We start from the raw sequence: 22,946 nt of genomic DNA on the forward strand, positions 1-22,946 counted from the left end.
GGCCGCCCACTTACACAAAGCTAGTAAAGACCCGTAGTCTGAGTGATGCTCAAGATAACTACAGGATTCTGACACCTCACAGGCAGCCATAGCTCAGTTTTCAACATCAAACAAAGGTAAACAGAAAAGCTGAGATTAATAGGCTTTTGGCAGAAATGTTCCCTGTGGCCTTACTCTGGACATATTGCTCTGTGACTGTTATGGTTTGATTTTCACAACTTTGCTGTCACAATACTGGAGTAATCTCAATAATCACTCCGATTATACATTAGAGAGTAGAAAGAGCCGTTTAGTCTTTCTCTCTCCTTCACTCTCTTTCAGCACCACGGACAGCACCACATCAACACACATGCCATTATCGGCACAAACACCAACAATCTCATCTTTTACAACACAAATGCTCACTTGTACTCTGTACCTTACATTCATTACACATGAAAATATTAAAATCATCATCAAAATTGTCAGTCTCCTGAATAATAATGAAGACTGCAGAGCAGCAGAGTGGAGAATAATAATAAAACATGAGCTTACCCATTCATTTGGCTCAAATAGCCCTCTATTGATCCTTTGGCCACCTTTCTGTTTTTCTTCACCTGACTAATGATGTTCAGTGTGAACTTGTCTTAGTTTTTCATGCTGTTAAGGTTATCACCACTATTCTTCACTGACACGACTCTGGTCTGATGGACCAACAGTTTGATATGAAATGTATCAGTTGCACCACAGCGAGTGTCCGCTGGAACAGGAACACTGGAAGTCAGCACATGTTAAAAAGCTGATTTTTACACTAGAAGTAAACTGGTTTACAGCCTGGTTCAAATAATGAAACATGTCTCATTTAGCTAATGTCTCCATGTCCTCACACTGGGGTTAAATTTTTTTGTACCACAATCGTTTTCATTATATTTAGGAAAAACAGACAGGTGGGACAAACGAGACACAGGTGAAGGCAATCAGGGTGGAGGAAAAAACACAAGGGTTGTGTCCGAAACCACTCACTCATTTCCTACTCCCTATCCACTCTATAGTGAGCAGCATATAGTGGACTCAACTGCATAACACAAAAATGATTTCAGACACTACCCCGGCCGGGGGCAATGACATCATCGCTGTCCCACAATTAAAACGTTTAGCAACAACGGCTCATAGATTTTGCTGACAACGGCTGAGGATTGAAATTAACAGTAGCATTTCACTGAAAACTGATACTAAATGTGATGTGTTTTCCTCCAAAATTAAAAATACTAATAGATAAAAAGCTTGTGTCTGTAGGGGCAAAATAGTGTACATTTTTGTGTGTATTGTAACTTATTTTTGCACAAAGATGATGTGCTCATGTCTTGTGATCCTCAGAGTTATTCTGTTTTACATCCTTAGCATTTTTTTTTTTTACAGATTCGGTTAAAACCTACAAACAAGACGAATTAACTAAGTTTTTATCTGTGTTCCTGTGCTCCTCTCATTCGTCCGTCATGTTTGAGAGCAGCAACTGCTATGCATGATGGTAAATGTTGCTTGGTTAGTGACCATCAGTTGTTCGCTACTTTTCACAATGCATTGTGGGATAGAATGAGTGCACTATATAGTGAATAACAAAGCTCACTCAGAATTCGGACACTACTACAAAATGGCGTGTTCACTATATAGTGCACTATATAGTGAATAGGGAGTGATTTCGGACACAGCCAAGGTCAGGAAGACAACCAGAGATCAAACACAAGGAAGGCAAACTACAAAATAAAACAGGAAACTCTGAACTGGACAACAAGGAAACACAATCACAAAATAACACATGACTAGAAACTAAACAGAGAAACACTCAAAGACGAGGGAACACAGGAGGAAACAAGTACAAAGAGCTCATGAACCTAACTTGAAATTTAACACAAGAAACATAATGGATTACTTTTTAAAGTAAATTCTCCAATGCTGATTACAAATATGAAAAAAAAAATCATTAAGAACCTCTTTTCCACAAGGAAGACACAGCTATGAGGAGATAAAAATAGATATTTGATCATTAAAACTGTTGACATACATTTTTTGTTTTTGTTGACAAGACTAAAACCTTATATCTGGTCCAAAGTCCATGGTGCAGTGTCTCCCTAATATTTAGAGGACATATTAGAAAGATGGGTTTACACCAAGTAATAAGTTTGTACCAATCAGTAGTTGCACACCTTCTCCACAGTTTAGCATTTCTGATGCCTTCAAATACAATTTTAATAGGGAACAGAGCTGTGAAAAGGAAAGTCTCTGTTTTTCCAAGCTGTACTCTATTTGTTTTCTCATTTGTTGGACAGAACTTGAGAGAATACAAACACAGAAAAAATACTCTCATCATCTCATCTCATGATCTTTATCAGTCCTGCAAACATCACAGAATATAACTAAGAATAGAAAAATAGTAGTAAATGTTTACTCTTTGACCTTAGTTTGATGTTGAGCTCACAGAAGTTGAATTAACATAGATCCTGGTTGATCCAGTCGGTGTGCCTGGAGTTTTATTAATGAAGCCAAGCTTGTGTGCATAATGCCGACATGCTCACTATGTTTTTTTGACTGTTTGCGATGTTATGGGAAAGCTCCAGTGAAGTACGACTCAAATCCTGGTATGACACACTTTTATACAGTGTCTTGTGAGGGCAGGGAAATTTATGAAAGGACAGAAGTTTAAAGAGCTGGCAGAAGTTCAGGCTATCAACATGCCGGGGGGGGTCCTGTGCACCTAAAGGTGCCTATGGGTATAAGTACCCATTAATGAGTGCATTCATTTTGATAAGGAGGATCAAGAATGTTTAACGACAGACAATGAACAGCTGATTAACCACAGAAAGAGGTGTAGATAACTGTCAAATGATGATCCACCACGTCCAAAATCCACCCAGGACTGATCATTCACTCCTGAAATGTCTCTACCATGACTCTGTTCAAACAGCATATGAGTGTGAGACATTGTGTGGCACGCTCCCTGTCCACACTGCTTCTGTTGAAGATTTAACAAGCTCTGAGTGAGGAAAATGCAAGAAAATCGAGGACACATTCCTGTCAGACACCCCTGATGTCTTGTCATCTCTGCCCTTTCCTCAGTGTGAGCTGCAGAGATGAAAAGGAACAGGGTGACAGGGTAAAAACAACACAAAAGCAGAGACGACATATGCATCTTTCAACAAAGCCACATGGAACAGCTCTTTCTGCTGTCTTACTCGTGATCACAGTGTGTGATTAGAGTTTGATGTTGAAAGGCCAACTCAGGCCGCACTATTGTTTTGGTTGTTTGCAATGACACCATATGAGACCATGTTACTAAAATCATGTCAGGTCTTGGCTGTCAAGCCTGGTCACACTACAGGTGTGAGCCCGACCACTCATACTACTACTACTGTCTCCACGACTGTGTGCAAGTTCACAAGTCGTTGGCGTGATGAGTCAAAGAGAGCGAATCATAGCTACAACAGTGTGGTTTTAGCGGTCTTGTACTCTAGAAAGAAGAAAAAACAAAGGAAATACAATTATGGACGTGTCCTGATGCATCAAGAGGAAGACAATTTAAACTGGCTCTCCAGCATTTAAAACTTCAGGTATGAATGTTATAATATGGCAATAAAATTAGCCCAGTTAACTTCACTAATACACACAGCTTCACTGCATTTACTCAAAAATCCCCAGGGGGAGAAAATTGGGGTCTTGTATAATGTCACTGGTAAATGATGCAAAGATATGAGCAAATTCTCTCCTATTGGTAGGTGTCAGGATATACGTTGTTGATGTCATTTTAGGGCACTGATCATCCAACTGGCGGCCCGGGGGCCATGTCAGGCCCCCCAAAGCTTCCTATCTGGCCCCCTAGAAGATCATTAAACCCACCCCAAAATTTAACATTTACTATTGAAAAAGTTTTAGAATAACTAAACATCTGATCTTTTTTTTTCACAGAAATTCACTTGTCAGCCATTATAAGCAATTTTAAAAAATATATCTTAAAAAGTGGGTTAAGTTGGAAATGTTGCAAAAATGGCCAGATTAAGTGCTGAAAAGGGGTTAGACAGCGGCAAAATGGGTTGTGGGGTGGCACAGTGGGACAAAAATTGGCAGGAAAAGTGGTGAAAAGAGGTTAAAATGAGGCAAAAATTAGTGAAAGAGGTATAAAGGGGCAAAAAGTATCAAAAATGGGTTAAAAGTGTCAAAAATGTTGCAAACCCAGTGATGAAAAGGGGTTAAAAAGTGACAAAATGGATGAAAAGTGTCAAAAATGGGTTAATATTGGTGCTAAATCACAACTGGGGCAGTCCATTCTCTGGGATTTGAAAGAAAATACTAATACTAATTTAAATTATGTTAATTAGCCCAAAATATGTATTCAATTTTTGTTTGTTTGAAAGTCCAGCCCCCAGAGTCTCTGTCAAAACTAAATCTGGACTTTGTGCAAATTCACTTGATGACCCCTGGTTTAGGGTTTTAATGAGTTGCAATCTTGTTGAGTGGTCTTGGGCGCGTTTTTGGTTATGACACATGAGGGCTTACGTCATATCCCAGGATGATCATTTGGACTGAGGTTTGATGATGAGCTGTGACAGTGCAGTCAGGCCAAAATCCTTCTGAATTCCTAAGTCTTACCTGGCCTTTACTAGATCAAGGTGTGAACAGAGGTGAGTACATCAATGTTTATTTAATGAGGTCTGCTGCTGTGCAGTGCAATAACAAGGCCATGGTTGCAAGGGTCACAAGAGCTTTTTAAGTCCTGGACCCCCTGTGGTTTCTCTACAGGTCTCCTCCAGACCTAAAATGCCCCACCTCAGATCTAAGTGTGAGGTCCTGCAGGGCTGGGAGACTTACCCCTGTTTGCTTATGAGTTCATTGTTATGTCTCCATCCAGAGCTACTCCGTCTCAGGCTCTGGCATTGTTTTGTAGGCCGAGTCTTCATTCCACTTATTCTATTGTCCATATTAGATGTGTAATCTTGGATTTACATAGTTGCTTTCTTTGCATTAAAAAATGTTGGTATTTACTGCAGTACGGTTTACATCTGTGACACATGGCAAAAGAAAAAAATAGCAACTCATGCTGACTTTAGCAAGGACAGAGAGGAGCGAGACAGGAAGCATGCTGAGTAGTAAGTGACAAACACCGTCTAGACACCTGATCATAGCAAGTGATGAAACTTCTATGAGTGCAGAATAACATTGCCTAAACTGACCACATAAACATTTTTAAAAAATGGACAAAGAAGAACTTTAAACAAGTGTCTGTCTCTGATCACCTGCAGAGTACACAGAAAATACTTAACATATGCAAAAAGTCCAGAGCAAGAGCTTGCTCATTTTTATTTCTTTAATCTCAGTATTTCAGTGAAAAAGGTGTGAAAAGGTATGAAAATGGTCAGTAATATACTAATGTTCTGAGGAAGTATGACCACGTGCAGTCTATGAGGTAAACACTAAATATACAGCCAACGGTCACTTAATTAGGTAAACCTTGCTAGTACCAGGTTGGACCCCCTTTGCCTTCAGAACTGCCTTAGTTATTTGTGACATAGTTTTAACATTGTTCAGCGATCTTGGTTCATATTGACATGATAGCATCATGCAGTTGCTGCAGATTTGTCAGCCGCATATCCACAATGCGAATCTCCTGTTCTACCACATCCCAAAGGTGCTCTACTGGATTGAGTTCTGGTGACTTTGGAGGCCATTGGAGTACAGTGATTTAAGCTTTGTGACATGGTGCGTTCTCCTGCTGGAAGTAGCCATCAGAAGATGGGTACACTGTGGCCATAAAGAGATGGGCGTGGTCAGTAACAAGACTTAGGTAGGCTGTGGCATCTGAACTACGTGGAATTGTTACTATGGGTGCCCAGACTGCTCCAAGAAAATCTCCCCCTCACCACTACACCACCACCAGCCTGGACTGTTGATACAAGGCAGAATGGATCCATGCTTTCATGTTGTTTACGCCAAATTCTGACCCTACCCTCTGATTGCCACAGCTGAAATCGAGATTCATCAGACCAGGCAACATTTGTCCAATCTTCTTTTGTTCAATCTTGTTGAGCCACAGTTTCTTGTTCTTAGCTGACAGGAGTGCGGTCTTGTGGTCGGTGTGGTCTTCTGCTGCTGTAGCCCATCTGCTTCATGGTTCAACATGTTGTGCATTCAGAGATTCTAGCCTGGTTGGAATGAATGCTTATTTAAGCTACTGCTGCCTTTCTATCCTCCTCTGACATCAACAAAGAATTTTGCTCCACACAACTACTGCTCGTTGGGTATTTTCCCTTTTTCAGGCAAGTCTCTGTAAACCCTAGAGATAGTTGTTCATGTAAATCCAAGAAAATCATCAGTTTCTGACACACTCAGCCCAGGCCGCCTGAACGTGGCATGGCGTGGTTGTTGGTGCCATTTAAATCCCCTTTCTTCCCCGTTCTGATGCTCAGTTTGAACCTCAACAAGTTGTCTTGACCATGTCTACATGCCTGAAAGCAATGAGTTGCTTTTATGTGATTGGCTGAGTAGCTATTTTTGCTAACAAGCAATTGAACAGGTGTACCTAATAAAGTGGCTGTTGTGTGTTTATGCCTTTATTTTCTCCTTAGAGAGCTAAGTACCATGTTATTAGATTATAAGATGATTACTACCATACTGTTAGAAGGGTTCTTTCATTAGTGGTGATGGTAGGATCCCACTGAAAATTATGAATGACTGTTTTTCTCCAGTGTGCACTCATGACCATTATGGTTTTCTATAACTCTCTGTCATACTACAATAATTCTTTGTCTGCCGCCCTCTTAATTCAACACCCATGTGGTATCATATAAGAGATAGCGTCCATTGAGAACATGTGGAACAAAGGGCGGCTGAAAGAGTGTCATGATCACGTTGACCACAATAAGGCTGCATAAAGTGAGAGATGCTGGTCTGCAGTCTTGTTCAATCCCTTCATATTAAGAGGCTGTAATAAGGAGACTACATTTAACAGTTTTAACTGTTTTTATTCATATAACTAAGGACAAATTTAGAAAATACATAAGCGCCAAAGAGATTTTTGATACATTAGACAGCTTGCTAATTGCCTAAGGGTACCATCTGCTATGGCTTCATTTTAATCTGCACTTTTTAGAAGTGATACAGAGAAAAAAGCGAAGCCAGTCTTAGGAGAGGGCTTGGAAAGTTCCAATACTCACATATTTAGATGTTCAAATAAGTGAAGTTTGGCTTATATGTACAAAAAAAATGACTTAACAGACTGTATATGTGGTGCTCATGAGGTGCTGTTGATAGGAATACAGTCTTTTAGAGTAGCAGTTATTACTTCCCTTACTAGAGGTCATGTGTTACCAGTATGGACTGTTGGGTAACAGGAGCAGCGAGCTGTGGAGTGTCATTTGTTAATAATTCTGATGATGCTGCGATCCCTGTAAGACTGTAGAAGTCCTTGTTGGGCCGCTTTCCTTGTTGAGCAAGGAGGCTGAAGCATTGGAAATACACGTCTCCTGGGCCAAAACAAAGATCCAGGCATTTGTGGATGCTGACATCAAATCTGTATTTGAGCATGCAGGCAAAAGTCAGAGTCTTTTAGTCCTTGTGAGGCCTGCACATTGAATGATGGTGAGAGGTGCGAACTAGAACTCTTTGGGACAACTTCTCTTCAGCACATCTTTGGGGCTCACTGGCAAGGCCATATGACTGATGCTGAGCAAGGATAGGAAAGGTCTGCTGCCTGATACAGGACAGGCAGCTGCACTATTATAGACACCTGGTGTGCTTTCCTGGGCCTGATCTAGTTCACTGCATACTGGGAATGGGTAAATGGAGTTCTGCAGCCCAGACAAGCTAATCTCTTTAGCTCTTTTTAAAAGTAAATGAAAAGTGTTGGAGGAAGATGCATGAGGTTGTAGATGTTTTTACTAATAACTTGTTGCTCTGTGACCTGGATTTGACTAATCTGTGTTTGTGAGTTTTTATGTTCTCTGTGAGTAACTCTGATTGTGCTAATGTTCATCTTGGCCAGGGCAATCTTTTAAATGGGATTTGATCTCATTGGGACTTTTCTGATTACATAGAATAAAAACAAGACTTTACACAAAAAAGGCTGATGAAGATATGAAACTATACAAAATGTAATTGTACCACATATTGTAAAGTTCAAACAAGTTCAAGTTCTTCATTAATACAGCCTTTGAATGCTGTGCACATATCAACCACTCAGTAGAGGCAGGCGATATGGCCTGAAATGTATCCTTCAATCCATCTGTCCTTCCATCCATTTATTACACCTCTTATCCCATTTTGGGTCACGGTAGGCTGGTGCTAATCCCAGCTGCCAGATCTGGACACAGTCTGGTAGTGTGAACTGATTACCGACTCAACTGCAAACCTGTGTTGTCAACAGCCAGTGAAAAAGAGAGGCTGATACTGACTGCATGCTTTTCAAGACTGAAGAGGAAGTATTTTTCTTGTCTCATTTTTTTTCAACAAGTTGCAAAGATTCTATCAGAGATAAAGAACGCAACCACTGTGTACAGCTGCACGCTGCTCCCTCATCCTAATGGAGTCCAGTCCTGTCTGCATCTCTGACCAGTTTTTTGCATGTCAGGCCTAAACGAATGTGAGAGGGTTTTTTATCTGCCTTATAAAACAGAACTTGTGTAGTCCACATCTTAAAACACCCTATTTGTAGATGTAGCTGTTTCATAATAATAGTAGTGCAACAGTGTAATATTTGTGGGTTTACTGTGAAGGATTTGTCTGAAATAAATTGTCTAAAGCATCAACATACAGCAAACAAAAAATATAGTTATACAATCCAATTTACAGCTTCTCCTGTGACCGTGACTCACAGCCTGCTTCTTAAAATAGTCCTCACCATAAGAAAAGTGAGTCAACACATCTTAAGCTGACCTATTGTAGTGTAACTGTGAATCTCTGCTGTGATTGGCTCAAGTCAAACCAAACAATCCCTTCAAGCACACTACCAGTGATACAGTCTCAAACACACCTACAGAGATGCTCTGCATGGCAAGCATCTCCTACATTTCTGCCACTTCCAGCTGACCTTTCAAAGCTAATGATGTTGCCTTATACCTCATCTGTATCACAGATCTTATCTTATATTGTTATCTGTGGTTCTTTTTATACACCCACTGTGACGTACAGTAGGTCTAAAAAAAACCCTCAGTAACATATAGAAAGAAACTCCATGGAAGCATACGCCTGGTGGGTGTTCAACTTGGCTTTCAACACAAAAACAGAAACCCTGCAGTGCTTTCTTTATTGAGTAATTTCAAGGAACAGCATGCCTCACTGTGATCCAGGATTGTACTCAACAGTAGAAAGATACACAACATATCTCCCACAGATAGAATGAAGTTACATGAGCTAGAATGTGCTGATGAAGTGAGGGAACAATATCACATGTAAATTATTTATGTCACATGTAGATAGGTCACTGATGTGTGAGTTTGAGTTTGTGTGTTTTTTTATATTTGTTTTTGATGCATTGGTGTGTGTCTTTACTAGAACATTAGAAATAAAGGTGGAGAAGAAAAACTCAAATAACGTAAAATACCAAATAATAGCCGGGTTCCCTTTACTCGCCAGATGTAGCAGTACATTTTGATAAATACCCGCCTGTTCCAAATAAACGCCTGGTCTGCCCAGTGATTGAAACAAATAAATGCCCTGGCTACAGTATTATTTGGTATTTCATGGTATAAATTTTGATGCTTTAATTACCATAATGATGACAGTGCTGTGTAATGAGTAGGGCTCTTGTAATTGATTCTTTTTGTGATCGAGTACTCTATCGATCCTTCTACTGATTAATCAGGTAATCTAATAAATATATATCATACTCAGTGTCTTTTACATCAATGCTTTTTGTCTAATTCAAGAGCAGTGGTCCATGAGCACTAGACAAATGAGAAAACCATCCCCCATGGATGGTGACGCTGTTTGTGTGTATGGGATAGAGAGGAAGCGGGAGAGAGAGAGATGGGGGGGGTATGACTGGAAACACTTCACCCTAAGTGTGTGTGACAGGCCATCCATTCTTCACTCACCACTCAGTGTAAACACACAACTCGTGAGCAAAGGTCGTGCATCCTGAGTGATTCAGACGCACAGGATGAGTTGACATTCTGCCATGACTGTTGTGTGGTTGGCTTGAAACACAGTGTACACCCAGCTTTACATGGGCAGATGTAATGGGAAGCACATCTTCCAAAAAGTTCAGCTTGTCTTGTTAGTCCATGGAATATTTTCCCAAAAGTCTTGGGGATCATCAAGATGTTTTGGTCAAATGTGAGAGAAGCCCTTGTTGTGTTCAGCAATGGTCTTCATCGAGGAACTCTCCCATTGATGCCTTTTTTCGCCCAGTCTTTTTCTTATTGTTGAATCATGAACTGTGACCTTAACTGAGCCAAGTTAGGCCCTCTAGTTTTTTTCTATTTGTTTATTTTTACCTCCTGGATGAGTCGCCAACGTGCTCTTGTAGTAACTTTTGGTCGGCGGACGAATCCTGGGAAGGTTTACCACTGTTACAAGTTTTCTCTATTTGTGGAGAACGGCTCTCTATGGTTTGCTGGAGTCCCAGAGCCTTAAAATGGCTTTGTAACCCTTTCCAGACTGATATATCAAAGACTTTCTTATCTGTTCTTAAATTTCTTTAGTTTTGTATGTCGCTTGGGACGAAGCTTCTGTTAAATAACATTGTAACTGACAAAGTTGCTTTGGTTTTACAGCGTTTCTGCTGAACTTTCTTTATACCAAAGAATTGTCTTTGATGGTCTTTAAACACAATGTTAAACTCATTGCAATCTCATTCTTATTCTCTACCTCTCTCTTTGACTTTTACTCTTCATGCAACCTTGTTTTGGCACTACTTCGTCAGTTTAGCACCACTTTCTAAAATGAAAAAGATTGCTTTATAAAAGCTGAATTCCTGAAATTACCTCTGTACAGGTGTACAGATAGGGAAAACAAAGAAAATAGTAAATTTGTCATTCTTATGGATTTTTATATTAAGTAGAATTTATTTAAGCACACAGCTCTTCTACCTTTTCTGAGTAGAAGTAATCTTTGAAATATCTAAAACAAAGAAGCTGTGCAAACTGAACTTTGAGCTAGCTCAATTTAAGTGTGAACATGCACAACAAAGCCTGGATCCTGTCTAAGAAGAGTTTGGGATTTTTCCTAATGTGACCTCTGGGTAGGAGGGAGGGAAGAGGGAGGAAACGAGGGCTTTGTCCTAATGTATGGAGTTTACCTGTAAAGTGTGAAAACTTACGCAACTATAAATGCCATCCAGTTCCCCTGAAATAAAGTTCTCTCTTTTTGTTTCTTTTTTTAGATTTCAAACATTTTGTAAAAGGATTGAATGAAACATCTGTAGAGACGCTCAGTCTGCCTACAGGCTGGTGCTTGGTCTGACCTGATTAAATGTTTTTTAAATGTCTGGCAGTTACACCATTTACAGCAGCAATTTGTTTTAACAGTGTTAAAAAATGTAAACAAACAGATGCTGATTGAAGACATTATAGCTCACTGTTTGTTTCTTTCATTCCAGGTGTTCCAGCTGTTTTTGTGGCAGTGTGGGGGATTGTCAGGGCAACACTAGCAGACGCAAGGTGAGAAGTCTTACTGTCTCTGATGTTTAAAGAGAAGTTAGAAGAAATCACGGCTCTGTGATTCGTTTCTAATTGAGGTGACATTTGAATCATCAGTAAAACTAAATGAGTGCATGAGAAAATATATTCAATCATGCTGTGTTTTTGGGGGGTCTCATTTGAAGTCTTGTCATAAAACCTCCACTCCATGTTATCATCTCCCCAGTCAATCTAGCTCTCCTTCTGCAAGTCCACCTGCACACAGATGGTTCATCATCTGACGGTCATCCTGTTTGCTCTCTGTGGTTAATCAGCTGTATATTGTCTTTGGTTAAATAACTGCTCTTTGTCAAAATAAATGCATTCATGATTTATTTTATAAATCAATAATGGCTTTTTTGACAAAAAAAAAAATCCCCTGAGTGGAGTGAATGTGTCTCATGTGATTGTAGAATAGAGACACCTGTGTCTGGAAGGTCCAGTCACTGGTTAACCAGTATTCCTGGCTACCATTACACCTCGAAGACAAAAAAATACTCCAAGAAACTCAGAGAAAAGGTTATTGAAAAGTATAAGTCAAGGGATGGATACAGAAAAAAAATCTATGGCGCTGAACATCCCCCGGAGTTCAGTTAAATCCATCATCAAGAAATGGAAGGAATATGGCACATGTGTAAATCTGCCTAGATCAGGCCGTCCTTGCAAGCTGAGTGAGCGTGCAAGGAGACTAGAGAGAGAGGCAACCAAGACACCTATGACTACGCTGAGGCCCCGTTCACACGGAGACAAATTCAGGAGTATACGCAAAAGTTTTTTTGTCGTATTGGCATTTCATCCACACGGACACAGTGTTTTGGGAGGCAGTAAACGATACTTTCTGTTCCAGAGTGAACAAATCTGTAAAGACTTTCGTCTCCATGTGGACGGCCAACCGCATCTTTCTTGAAACGATTACATCACACATAGCATACTCCACTTACGCTGCATGTGCAGGTCAAACCAAAACAACAATGGCGGATTACAGGGTTGTGTTCGTGCTGCAGAAGCTATTGAGCTTATTATGGCTTTTACAGCAAAAATCTGATGCTCCTTTACCACCACTGAGAACAACAGACACCAGATGTTCTTAAATCAACCACAGAGGACAACCAGAAGGGCAGCCAGGAGACAGTTTGTGACAGTTTTCTATAATCTTCTTCTCTCTCTTGGTGCATTTCCATGGAAGCGTTACAGCGCCACGTACAGGCTTGGCATATATACTACAGTGTTTTCAGTCGTTTTCAGTGGTTCCTAGCTTATGCGGACATTTCTTGAAACAACCTTGTATTTACGGTTGCCTTTTTCAAAACAAAATGGAAATATAACATTTTTGTCTCCATGTGGACAAGGCTTGAAGGAGTTACAAGCTACAGCAGCTGAGATGGGAGAGACTCTGCATACAACTGTTACCCAAGTTCTTCACCGGTCAAAGCTGTGAAAGAGAGTGACAGAAAACTCATTAAATCTGGACTAGAGTTCACCAAAAGGCACATGGGAGACTCCGTGGTCAAGTGGGAGAAAGTTCTTTGGTCTGATGAGACAAAAATGTTACCTTTTGGCCATCAGATAAGACACTATGTGAGGTGGACACCAAACACTGCACATCACCATAAACACAGCATCACCTCAGGGAAGCATGGTGGTGGCAGCATCATGCTGCGGGGATGCCTTTCAGCAGCCGGCCCTGGAAGACTTTTAAAGATAGAAGGCAAAATGAATGCTGCAAGATATAGGAAAATCCTGGACATGCAAGAGAACTACAACTTGGGAGAAGATTTGTTTTGAAGACAACAACCTGAATCATTTGGCGAAAGCAATACAGAAATGGTTTAAAGACAACAAGGTGAATGTTCTGTAGCGGCCGAGTGAAAGCCCAGGTCTCAATCCAATAGAGAATATCTGGCTGGACTTGAGAAGGGCTGGTCATGCCAGATCAGAATGCAACCTGACAGAGCTTGAGTAGTTTTGCAAAGTCCAGCATTGTCCAGATGTGTAAGCCTGATTGAGACTGTGCCACACAGACTGAGCGCTGTGATTGCAGCCAAAGGTGACTGTACTAAATACTGACATGAAGGGGGGGATTTTTATGCAGTCAATTATTTTACATTGTGTACTTTTATTTAATGACATTTCTTTGTGGGGATCTGTTTTCACTTCAACATTAAGGAGTTTTTTTGGGTCATTTTTTGGTTAAAAAATATGATATTGGCCATGTTTGATGCATTGAATCAATAAAGGATTAAAACATCTGGGGGGGGGGGGGTAGATAAAACTGAGCTATAACGGTTTTAGTCTCTGAGGCTAGACATCTTTCAAAAATCACAATTCCCTTTGACAGTCAAAAGGAGCAGTTACATCGCCCTTTTTCATTCTATCTGACAGAAATGATAAAGCCAGAAACAGGTAATAGATCTCTTGAAATACCCCACTGTGGGTACAATGGCTCTCCTGAAGCCTAATCTGATCTAGACTGGTGCCAGAGCGATAAGGGAATCTCATCAAGCTGGAGTCAGGAGGGGATTTCATCAGAGATTGGAGGCCAAGCACAGTTTTACAAATGAAAAGAGGATATAAAAGCTTGTTGTAGTAGTCCTTATTGATTTTCATCTCTCTTTTGGATGTAGAGATAAGAACAGCTGTATGATTAGTTGCATTAGAGGCTAATAATTGAGCCATCCTTTCCTACTGTGTCACAGAGATAAGGCTGTATGTGCACCTTTCTCATGACCAGGCTGGGGAAATAAGAATAACTCCTTGATCTTGTTGACCCATATTCAATTTTAGAGAGTCCTTTATTACATCTTTGAAGTCCAAGTACATTGTGAGTGTTTTGACACAAAACCAGAGGTCTGCTGTTTAATGCATTCATGAAGTGAGAATAAGAGAAACTCTCACTTTGAAGAGGAACTCAGCAGGATTAGTCTACTTTTCTATGAAGCTGAGGAAAGAGTCTGGCATCCCCATCACACACTGAATCGAGCCGTATGAGCAAGAAATGACAGAATTACTAGAGCTGTAGGGATAATGACACAAGTCTTCTGATCTCTGGAACAGCTGTGAAAATGACTAACCTGGTAAATACATGTTTTTAAGGATGCTATGTGGGATGTTGCTCTAGCACACTGAGTGCTTCTCAAATGCAGAAAAGAAGAAAAGTTGTTTTGAACAGTGGTTGTCACACAGTTGTGGCTTTTTTTTAGAGATGAATCATGATGTTTTTGTTGTTTGTTCTTCATGTGCTCCATGAGGTGTGATGTTTGCAGAGGACAGTTTGCCATGTTCACTTTGCCATAAAAGAGCAAAAACTCTTACACCTAGTGCTTTATTTGCACTTCAGCTGTAAAGACATAACAGTTTGTGCATGGAGACATTGTAATGATGAACAGGAGACAATGTCCCTTAACCTAGATAGCCTTTTGCCCACTGACAACAATCCTACATTTAAGCATTAAGATCTACCCCAAGTAAAACCATCCAACCAGCCATCTTTTTCTGCTTATCCGGGGCCAGATCGCGGTGGTAGCAGACTCAGCAACCAACCCAGAGATCCTTCACCCCAGTGACACTTTCCAACTCCCTCTGGGGGATCCCAGGAATTTCTCAGACCACACAGGATATATAATCCATCCAGCGCCTTCTGGGTTGTCCTGAGGTCTCCTCCCAGCCAGACATGACTGGGAAACCTCCAAAGGGAGGCACCCAAGGTTCCTCAATCAGGTGCCCGAACCACCTCAACTGACTCTAGGAGCTGGGGCTCTAATCTTAGTTCCCTCTGGATATCTGAACTCCTCACCATGTCTCTAAAGCAGGGGTGTCAAACTCAAGGCCCAGAGGCCAAATCTGGCGCTTGGTGCAGATATACCCGGCCCACCGGATCATACGATTTTTTTATTAGAACTGGCCCACCAGTTTGAGGTCTGCAGATTTCCCCCAGTGTAAAATGTAAACTTAAATTGGATGATTTATGATATCCTTGTTGAGTCATAAAAATTAGAAAAAGTAAACAGAAAAAATAATTTGATAAAAAGTCAGGCACGTTGGAGAAATTTGTGTTTTCCCTATATTTTCAATTTTGCATCTCACAGTTGTGACTAAAAGTAATGGTTTGGACCGTTTATTTCATATTTTAAGTTTTAAATCTCATAACTTTGACTTTTTCGCTCATATTTTTACCTTTTAGATTCATAATTTTACATTTTAAATCCTATTTTGAGCTTTAAAAGTCCTGATTTTGACTTTTATCTCATGTTTTGACCTTTTTCGATGCCTAACTTTGACTTTTATCTCGATTTTACCTTTAAAACTCCTGATTTTAAATGTTATTTCATATTTTGACTTTTATTTTTATCATTTTTTATTTATAAAAATATTTTGACTTTTAAAACTCATGAATTTGAAATTTATGTGAAATTTTATTTTATATTTTGACTTTTAAAATTCATGGTTTTGACTTTCTTCCCATTTTTTGACCTTTGAAAATCATGGTTTCAGTATTGTATCTCATATTTTGCCTTTTAAAAACATTATTTTGACTTTAAATGTCATGTTTTACCTTTAAAGCTTATAAGTTTGACTTTTTATCTCAGATTTTGGATTTTGAGTTTTTAACTTTTAACCAACTATCATGTTGACCTTATAATCTCAAAATCATTTAAGTTGGCATTCATTGGTTGAATATTGACCCTGTTAGGCCCTCAGATGAGACGCGAATTTCAGAATCCAGCCCCTGCTGTGACCGAGTTTGACACCCCTGCTCTAAAGGCTCATTCATGCTCTACGTTTGAACCACATATCGATAAGGATGGACCTATCTGTCTCTGCATTCATTTCAGCCAGTTTTGGTCCATTTTCTTCAAGTTTACAGACATGGATCAAACACTGAAATACCGCCACCAATAGTGGGACAGTGTTGAGCAATGCAGCTGATGGATCAACCCAGAACAGCGAACGCAGCGAAGAAGAAACATTTAAAAGAACTTAATAAATGAAAAACAAGTGAGTTATTAGAACATATAAACATATCAATGATGCTGGCTCACCTGGGAACAAAGACAGACAGCTACAAGTGCATGACTGAGCCCTGAGCCGAGGATTGGCCGTTCTTTCTTCACTCAGGAATGGAGCATTAAAGTAGTTTAGTGGTTCTCAACTGGTGGGTTGGGACCCAAAAGTGGGTTGTGGTGCTGTTTCCAGTTGGTCCTGAGAATAAAAGGGGGGCATCAAGTCTATATGAAGTACAGATACCCTAAGTGGACTTAGAGTACTTCAATGACATCACCTTCAACGACAGGGATGGAATGTTTTATTAACTTTTAAGGATCACATCATCTTCAACGGTAGAGGACATAGTGTTCATGAAGCTGGGGATGTTGGGACCTTTTTCCTCCATTTTTTTTTCAACTAGTTGTCAACTTGGGAAAAGTTGGTGGAACTGGCGCATAAATTTCAGTCATTTACACAAGATTTTACCTTATTTTTCTCCTTTTCTTGGAATGAAAGTGCCAGTTTTCCTAGAAAATGAGATTATTACTTGAGAAACTGACAAAGTTTCCATTCCATGTGAGAAAATGAATTGAAAATAAAGTGTATGCATGCACTTCTGCACATATATGTTTTTTCCTGTTTCTTCATCTAATCATGTTTTGTTCCATTAACGGTCAAAACTGCAACATTCCCAATTGAATGCTTTAGTGTGGTTGAATTTTTTTATATTTGGGTGGCCTTTTCTCATAAGGAAGAGGTGATGAGTCCTGACACCCAACCAGTTGGGAACTACTGCTCTAATGGATTAATTTTTCAATATCTGCTCTAACATAACAGACACGTCAGTATGAGGGAAATGGCAGTTGTAAAGTTCAAAGTGCACCGATCTATTTTCATGCATGCATAAACATAAATGAGCCTTAAGGCTGAGCCCAGTCAGCTGCTTGTATCTGCAGTCTCATTCTTTCAGTCATTACCCAGGATTCATGGCCATGGGTGAGGGTTGGGAGTTACTGTAGATCAGCCAGTAAATCAAAGGCTTTGCCTTTCGACTCAGCTCCTCTTCACCACAACGGTGCGGCAAGATATTTGAACTCCTTCACCTCAGTCTCACTTCCCACCCAGATGGAGCAATCTACCGTTTTCAGACAGACAACCATGGCCTCGGCTTGGAGGTGCTGATTCTTCCCAACCACTTTGTAATCAGCTGCCAAAGGTTCCCGTGCCTGAGGACAACTGAACCACATCATCTGCAAAAAAAGCAGAGATGGAATTCTGTGGTGCCTGAGCCGGAAAGCCTCCTCCCCTTGGATGAGCCTGAAGATTCTGTAAAGTAAATCTAAAGTGTAAGGAGGTACCATTCATGTGAGTTAACACTCCAACCAGGGTGTGAAATTAGAAGTAACCTAGCACTAAATGCAGATAGTTTTTACATCTGATAAGTAAATTTCTGGCCTTAGTATAGACATGTGTACCAAAATAGACATGCATAAGAAAACTATGCTTTAAACCCCTGGTGTAGCTCTGTCTCCTGCTCTCTGCTCTTTGCAGCAGCGGGCTCAAACTCACCACATGTACGGCTGCAATGCAGAGTTCAGTAGTTGTATTCCAAATAAATCCCTGTGCAGATTGTCAGTGAATTCAAAGCTGCATGAGCATGCGTACCTACCATAGAGAGCTATTAAATTTAGCCTTTTACCTTCCTTGCTCATATGACAGACAACAATCAGCAATTTAAAGTTCATTACTCCCACAGCGAGGTGTCGACTGATCCAAAGTGACAGCACTCTAGAAATGAAGATAAAGAACCTTGTTCATAGCACAGCATGTGATGGGGCAGCCAGTGACCCACATACATAAGCTTACACACACATATAAGCACAAATTCAATGAATAAATTTTCTCCTTAACATCTCGCTGCTCCTGTAAAATTCATCTGAAGAACCTAAGAATGGAATACAAAACAAGGAAAAGAAAAACAACACTCAGCCTGGACCATCAGAACTTAACCAGACAGAAAACACAAAATCTCACAGAATTGGCAGAGAGGATCTTTTGCAGTAATTTCACTACGGTGATCTTTTTTTTTCCAAAACTCTTTTGGGCTTCATGCATTTTCTAACTTTGACACTGGCAGTGTTGAATCAGTGATCTCATCTGCAGGAAAGGAGCAACAAGTCAGACGACAACCTGTGCATCCCTCCTGGACTACTCGAGTCTCTGGAGTGCAACCCAGCAGCCATAAATGCACCAAGTCCAGACTTCCTTTGTCTGGGATGGCACCCACTCATGCAACAGGGCCTTTTGTGCATACATTACTTATTGTTTTTTTATTAGTTTAGACTTTAAATCTCCATGATTTTATTTATTTCCAACTCTCTGAAACCAATGTTGTCATATACAACAAGAAGAGACACAGGCTACAAGACATTAAATAACTTTTGAACTTTTGAACCACCCCTGGAAGCCCTTAGTTTTGTCGTTTCAGTGGCGCTATCCATGCCTTTGTTTCTCTGAAGCAGGGTTTTCTAGAAAGCCTGGAACTTGGCTGACTTTCTGGGACATTTAAAGATTAAATCCACATCAGTAACTCTGGAATTGAATGTCTTTTAATCTGCTTACAGCTCATGCTATCCATCATTTTGTATCCCACAATGCATTGTGATGTGCTGTGGCAACCAATGGCAGGCTGTTTCTTTGTCAAACTTTGTCAGGCTGTGCATGTCCACACTTGGGTCATGCAGGGGACGGCCTGGTTAGTTCATAACGGAGAGAAAGAGAGACAGAGAGCCTGTGATGTGGCCCTCTGTTACTGCAGACAGGTGCAGTAGTCTCACCGAGAGTTACAGAAATCGCTTGATTGCAGTGATAGCCTTTAAAAGGTTATGCAAAAAAAATATGAAGTTAAGGGTACCTGTAATTTTTTCAAGGCCAGTTTCATTAGTTTGTTTTTTTAATGGTTCAACTGAACCACAGTTTAAACGCAATGTCTGATTTCATTAGTTAATTTTCCGTACTGATTCAGAACTGAAGTTCATGCAAGTAGGGCCATTCAGGAGTTTGTTTTTTGCAATTTTACACTCCTTTACTACATGCCTGCCTTATGAAGTGCAAAAAATTCATTTACATGAATGAAATGAAAAATAAAGAAAATTTGCCACATTTACATGTTAAGAGAACCGCAGTATCAACACAGCCAGAGCAGGAGATTTCAACACAAGTCCCCCCATATGAGAGGCCATGCAGCCAGACTAGGGTAGGATGTGGGGGTGGCACATGGGGTGTACTGTAAAATTTCAAGAAGGGCCAACTCCACCTCGGACGACCCCCTCTCAAACCTGTCTACACCATTTGACATTCTTATTTGTTAAAAAAATCACAAAGCTATCCAAAGAGCTCTGTACAGAACATACTGGGACGCATCATCAGTGTTGTATCCTGGGTTCTACGGGTGTTTCAGGCTCTTGCAACAGACACCCTCGCCCAGGTGGCCCCGGCTTGCATCCCAGTAGCAACCCACAGATCAGCCCTCTTGATCCAGAGATCCTCTTCTTTGTGGCCTCAATACTGAATTGGATGGCCCTCTTCTTGGCCGTCCCTGTGATGCCCCTGTGCATCCCGGCTGATGACACCAAGCAGTCCCTGGAATCCCTGTGCTGTAAGGCTTCTCTTGTGCATGCCACCTTAAATTCTTTGGTGAGCCCACTGAAGAGTAGCTGCAGGGTGTTACTTGTCCCATACAGGGTACCTCATGGCTTTCTCTGTGGCCTCAGTAGCGGGCTGGATGGCCCTCTTCTTGGCCGCCCCTGTGATGCCCAGTCAGCCGAGTACTTTACAGAGCTAGCATCCTGCAAAGCCTTTGTAGCCAATGTTTTCTCTTTTAAGAGAATTGATGCTGTGAAAGAGCCTTCCCTGAGTCATTCAGAAGCGTTTAGTGAAGCTTTTAAAGCCGGGAGAGGAGGAGGGTTGAGTCATTTTATTTTATTCAGTGCCTGGCCTATAGCACAGTTTGATTTGTAAAGTTATAAAATAGTTCATTGTTGTTAATTAAAGCCTGGTAAAAGATGATAATAAAACAGAAATCTATTTCAGCACACTGAGGATGCTGTAGATCTATTCTGTCTCCCCTTCAGCTGTTCTAAATTGCCTATTAGTGTGAGTATTTGTCTGCATGTGACCTGGCTGTGATGTTCCTTGACCCTCTTGTAGCCCTGTTTAGACTTAACAGGTATAGGAAATGAGTTTTCGTCAAGAACAAGGTAGTTATTCAGCTTGTATTCTGTTGAGGCCATTTACAGACAATCTGGAAGGAAGAGGGGGGAAATGGGCCCTATTTTAATGCTGTTGAAGGCAGGTGGTGCAAAGTGGTTTGGGGGATGTCTGTTGTATTGCTGGTTACACCGCACACATTAGGGGCAAAAAGCCAGGCACAGAGCACAAAGAGGTTGGATTAAGGTTACTGATTATATAAGTATGTTTTGGGTGTAATATGAATCAAACCAGTGTCATCTTTTCTTTTAAAGCCAGCTGCATAGCCAGACTTGGTATTTAATGGTACAACCCCAATACTGATCTGCAAATCTTATAAACCCATATTTTATTACAAAAGAAAACAAAATAAAAAATAGAAACTAAGACATTTTACCATTTTATGAAAAAATATTAGCTAATCTTGAACTTTATGGCAGCAACACTTGAAAAAGTAAGGACATGGCATGTTTGCCATTGTGTAGCATCCCCTCTTCTTTAAACAACAGTCTGTAAACATCTGGAACATAGGGGACCAGTTGTTGGAATTTTGGGAATGTAATGTTTTCCCATTTTTGTGTGATGTAGGATTTCAACTGCTCAACCAACTTGGGTCATCTTTGCTGGTTTTCTCTTTTTCTATCAGTGCAAGGTTGGGATGGCAGGTTGGTTCAGCACCCGACTCTTCTAGTGCAAAGTCACGCGTGTTTTGATGGATGCAGTATGTGGTTCAGCATTATCTCACTGAAAATTACAAGGCCTTCCTTGAGAGAGACATTGTCTGGATGGGAGCATATGTTGCTCTAAAACCTCTATCAACCTTTCAGCATTGATAGTTCCTTTCAAGATGTGTCAGCTACCCCATACAGTCAGAGATGCAGGCTTTTTAACTGTGCATTGATAACAAGCTGGATGGTCCCTCTCATCGTTAGTCTACAGGACCTGGAATCATAAATTAAATAATCAATAATTTCAAAATTTGCTTCATTTGACTACAGAACAGTTTTCCATTTTGCCCCAGTCCGTTTTAAATGAGCTTTGGCCCAGGAAGGACGCTGCATTTGTGGATTGTGTTTGCACGTGGCTTTTCTTTACATAATAAAGTTTTCATTTGCATTTGTGGACGATGAACTGTGTTAAAAGACAATGGTTCCAGAGCCCATGCTGTGATTTCCAGCACAGAATCATGCCTGTTTTTTATCATTATCTCTTGAATCCATATACTGACTTTTGGCCTTGTCCCCTTGCACAGAGATTTCTCCAGATTCTCCTAATCTTTTGATGATATTGTGTGCTGAAGAGTGGTGAGATATTCAAAGTCTTTGCCATTTAACATTGAGTAATGTTTTTCTGAAATTGTTCCATGGTTTTGTGATGCAGATTTTTGTTGATTGGTGAACCCTGGCCTTACAGTCTCTGTATCAGACAGAAGACACATCTTGAAGTGAACATGCATACAGGGGAGCTTGGAAACAGAAACATCTTTGCCCTCTGATCCATTAAAAACTCAATTTGAATGTATAAGCAAATGTAGCTATGCCAGACTATTTTAGTGGTGGCCCATTAAGAGATTAGTGTGACTGCAGATACATAAAGAGACTGTTTTATCAGAACAAGACATTTTACTCAAAGTGTGTTGGATGTGCCAGTGATCTGGGGGCCCTTGGAGTTTGGCTTCCTTTGAGAGCAGCAGCTGCATCTTGCGGGGAGGAAACAACATTGTGAGTGCAACTTGTGATTCTTTATTGCAAGAGCACACTCAGTACCTGACATTGAGTCAGATAAGTCTAAGAGGGCTTACTGTGATTTTGTGTGCTAAACTGTCCCTCTTAGTGTGGGATAGTCCCCCATTTTTATCACTTTCCACATGTCCTGCAAATTGAGATGCTGTCCTGCATTGTGATTGACAGACTCCAGTTCCAAGTGCTTGTTTTAAAACCTGGCATATATTAAATGGGTGTGTGGAGAAAAAAAAAGGTACTGCCTGTTATCAGGGGCTAGGGTGGCACAGCACAAATAAACATGGAGAAAAGGGAGATAAATACAACAATGGCAACGAAAAAGGAAATGCAG

General features: G+C 40.5%; 1 protein-coding gene across 1 annotated transcript in view; it reads left to right on the top strand.

Annotated features, from left to right (window-relative positions):
* pth2ra (parathyroid hormone 2 receptor a) overlaps positions 1–22,946 on the top strand; it is a 205,870-nt gene that overhangs the window by 111,398 nt on the left and 71,526 nt on the right. Inside the window, exon 9 of the mRNA XM_041807123.1 lies at positions 11,564–11,624. Within this exon, the coding sequence (XP_041663057.1) occupies positions 11,564–11,624 (61 nt within the window). The remainder of the gene's footprint in view (positions 1–11,563; positions 11,625–22,946) is intronic.

The sequence above is a fragment of the Cheilinus undulatus genome, linkage group 15, assembly GCF_018320785.1.
Source record: "Cheilinus undulatus linkage group 15, ASM1832078v1, whole genome shotgun sequence".
Lineage (NCBI taxonomy): Eukaryota > Metazoa > Chordata > Actinopteri > Labriformes > Labridae > Cheilinus > Cheilinus undulatus.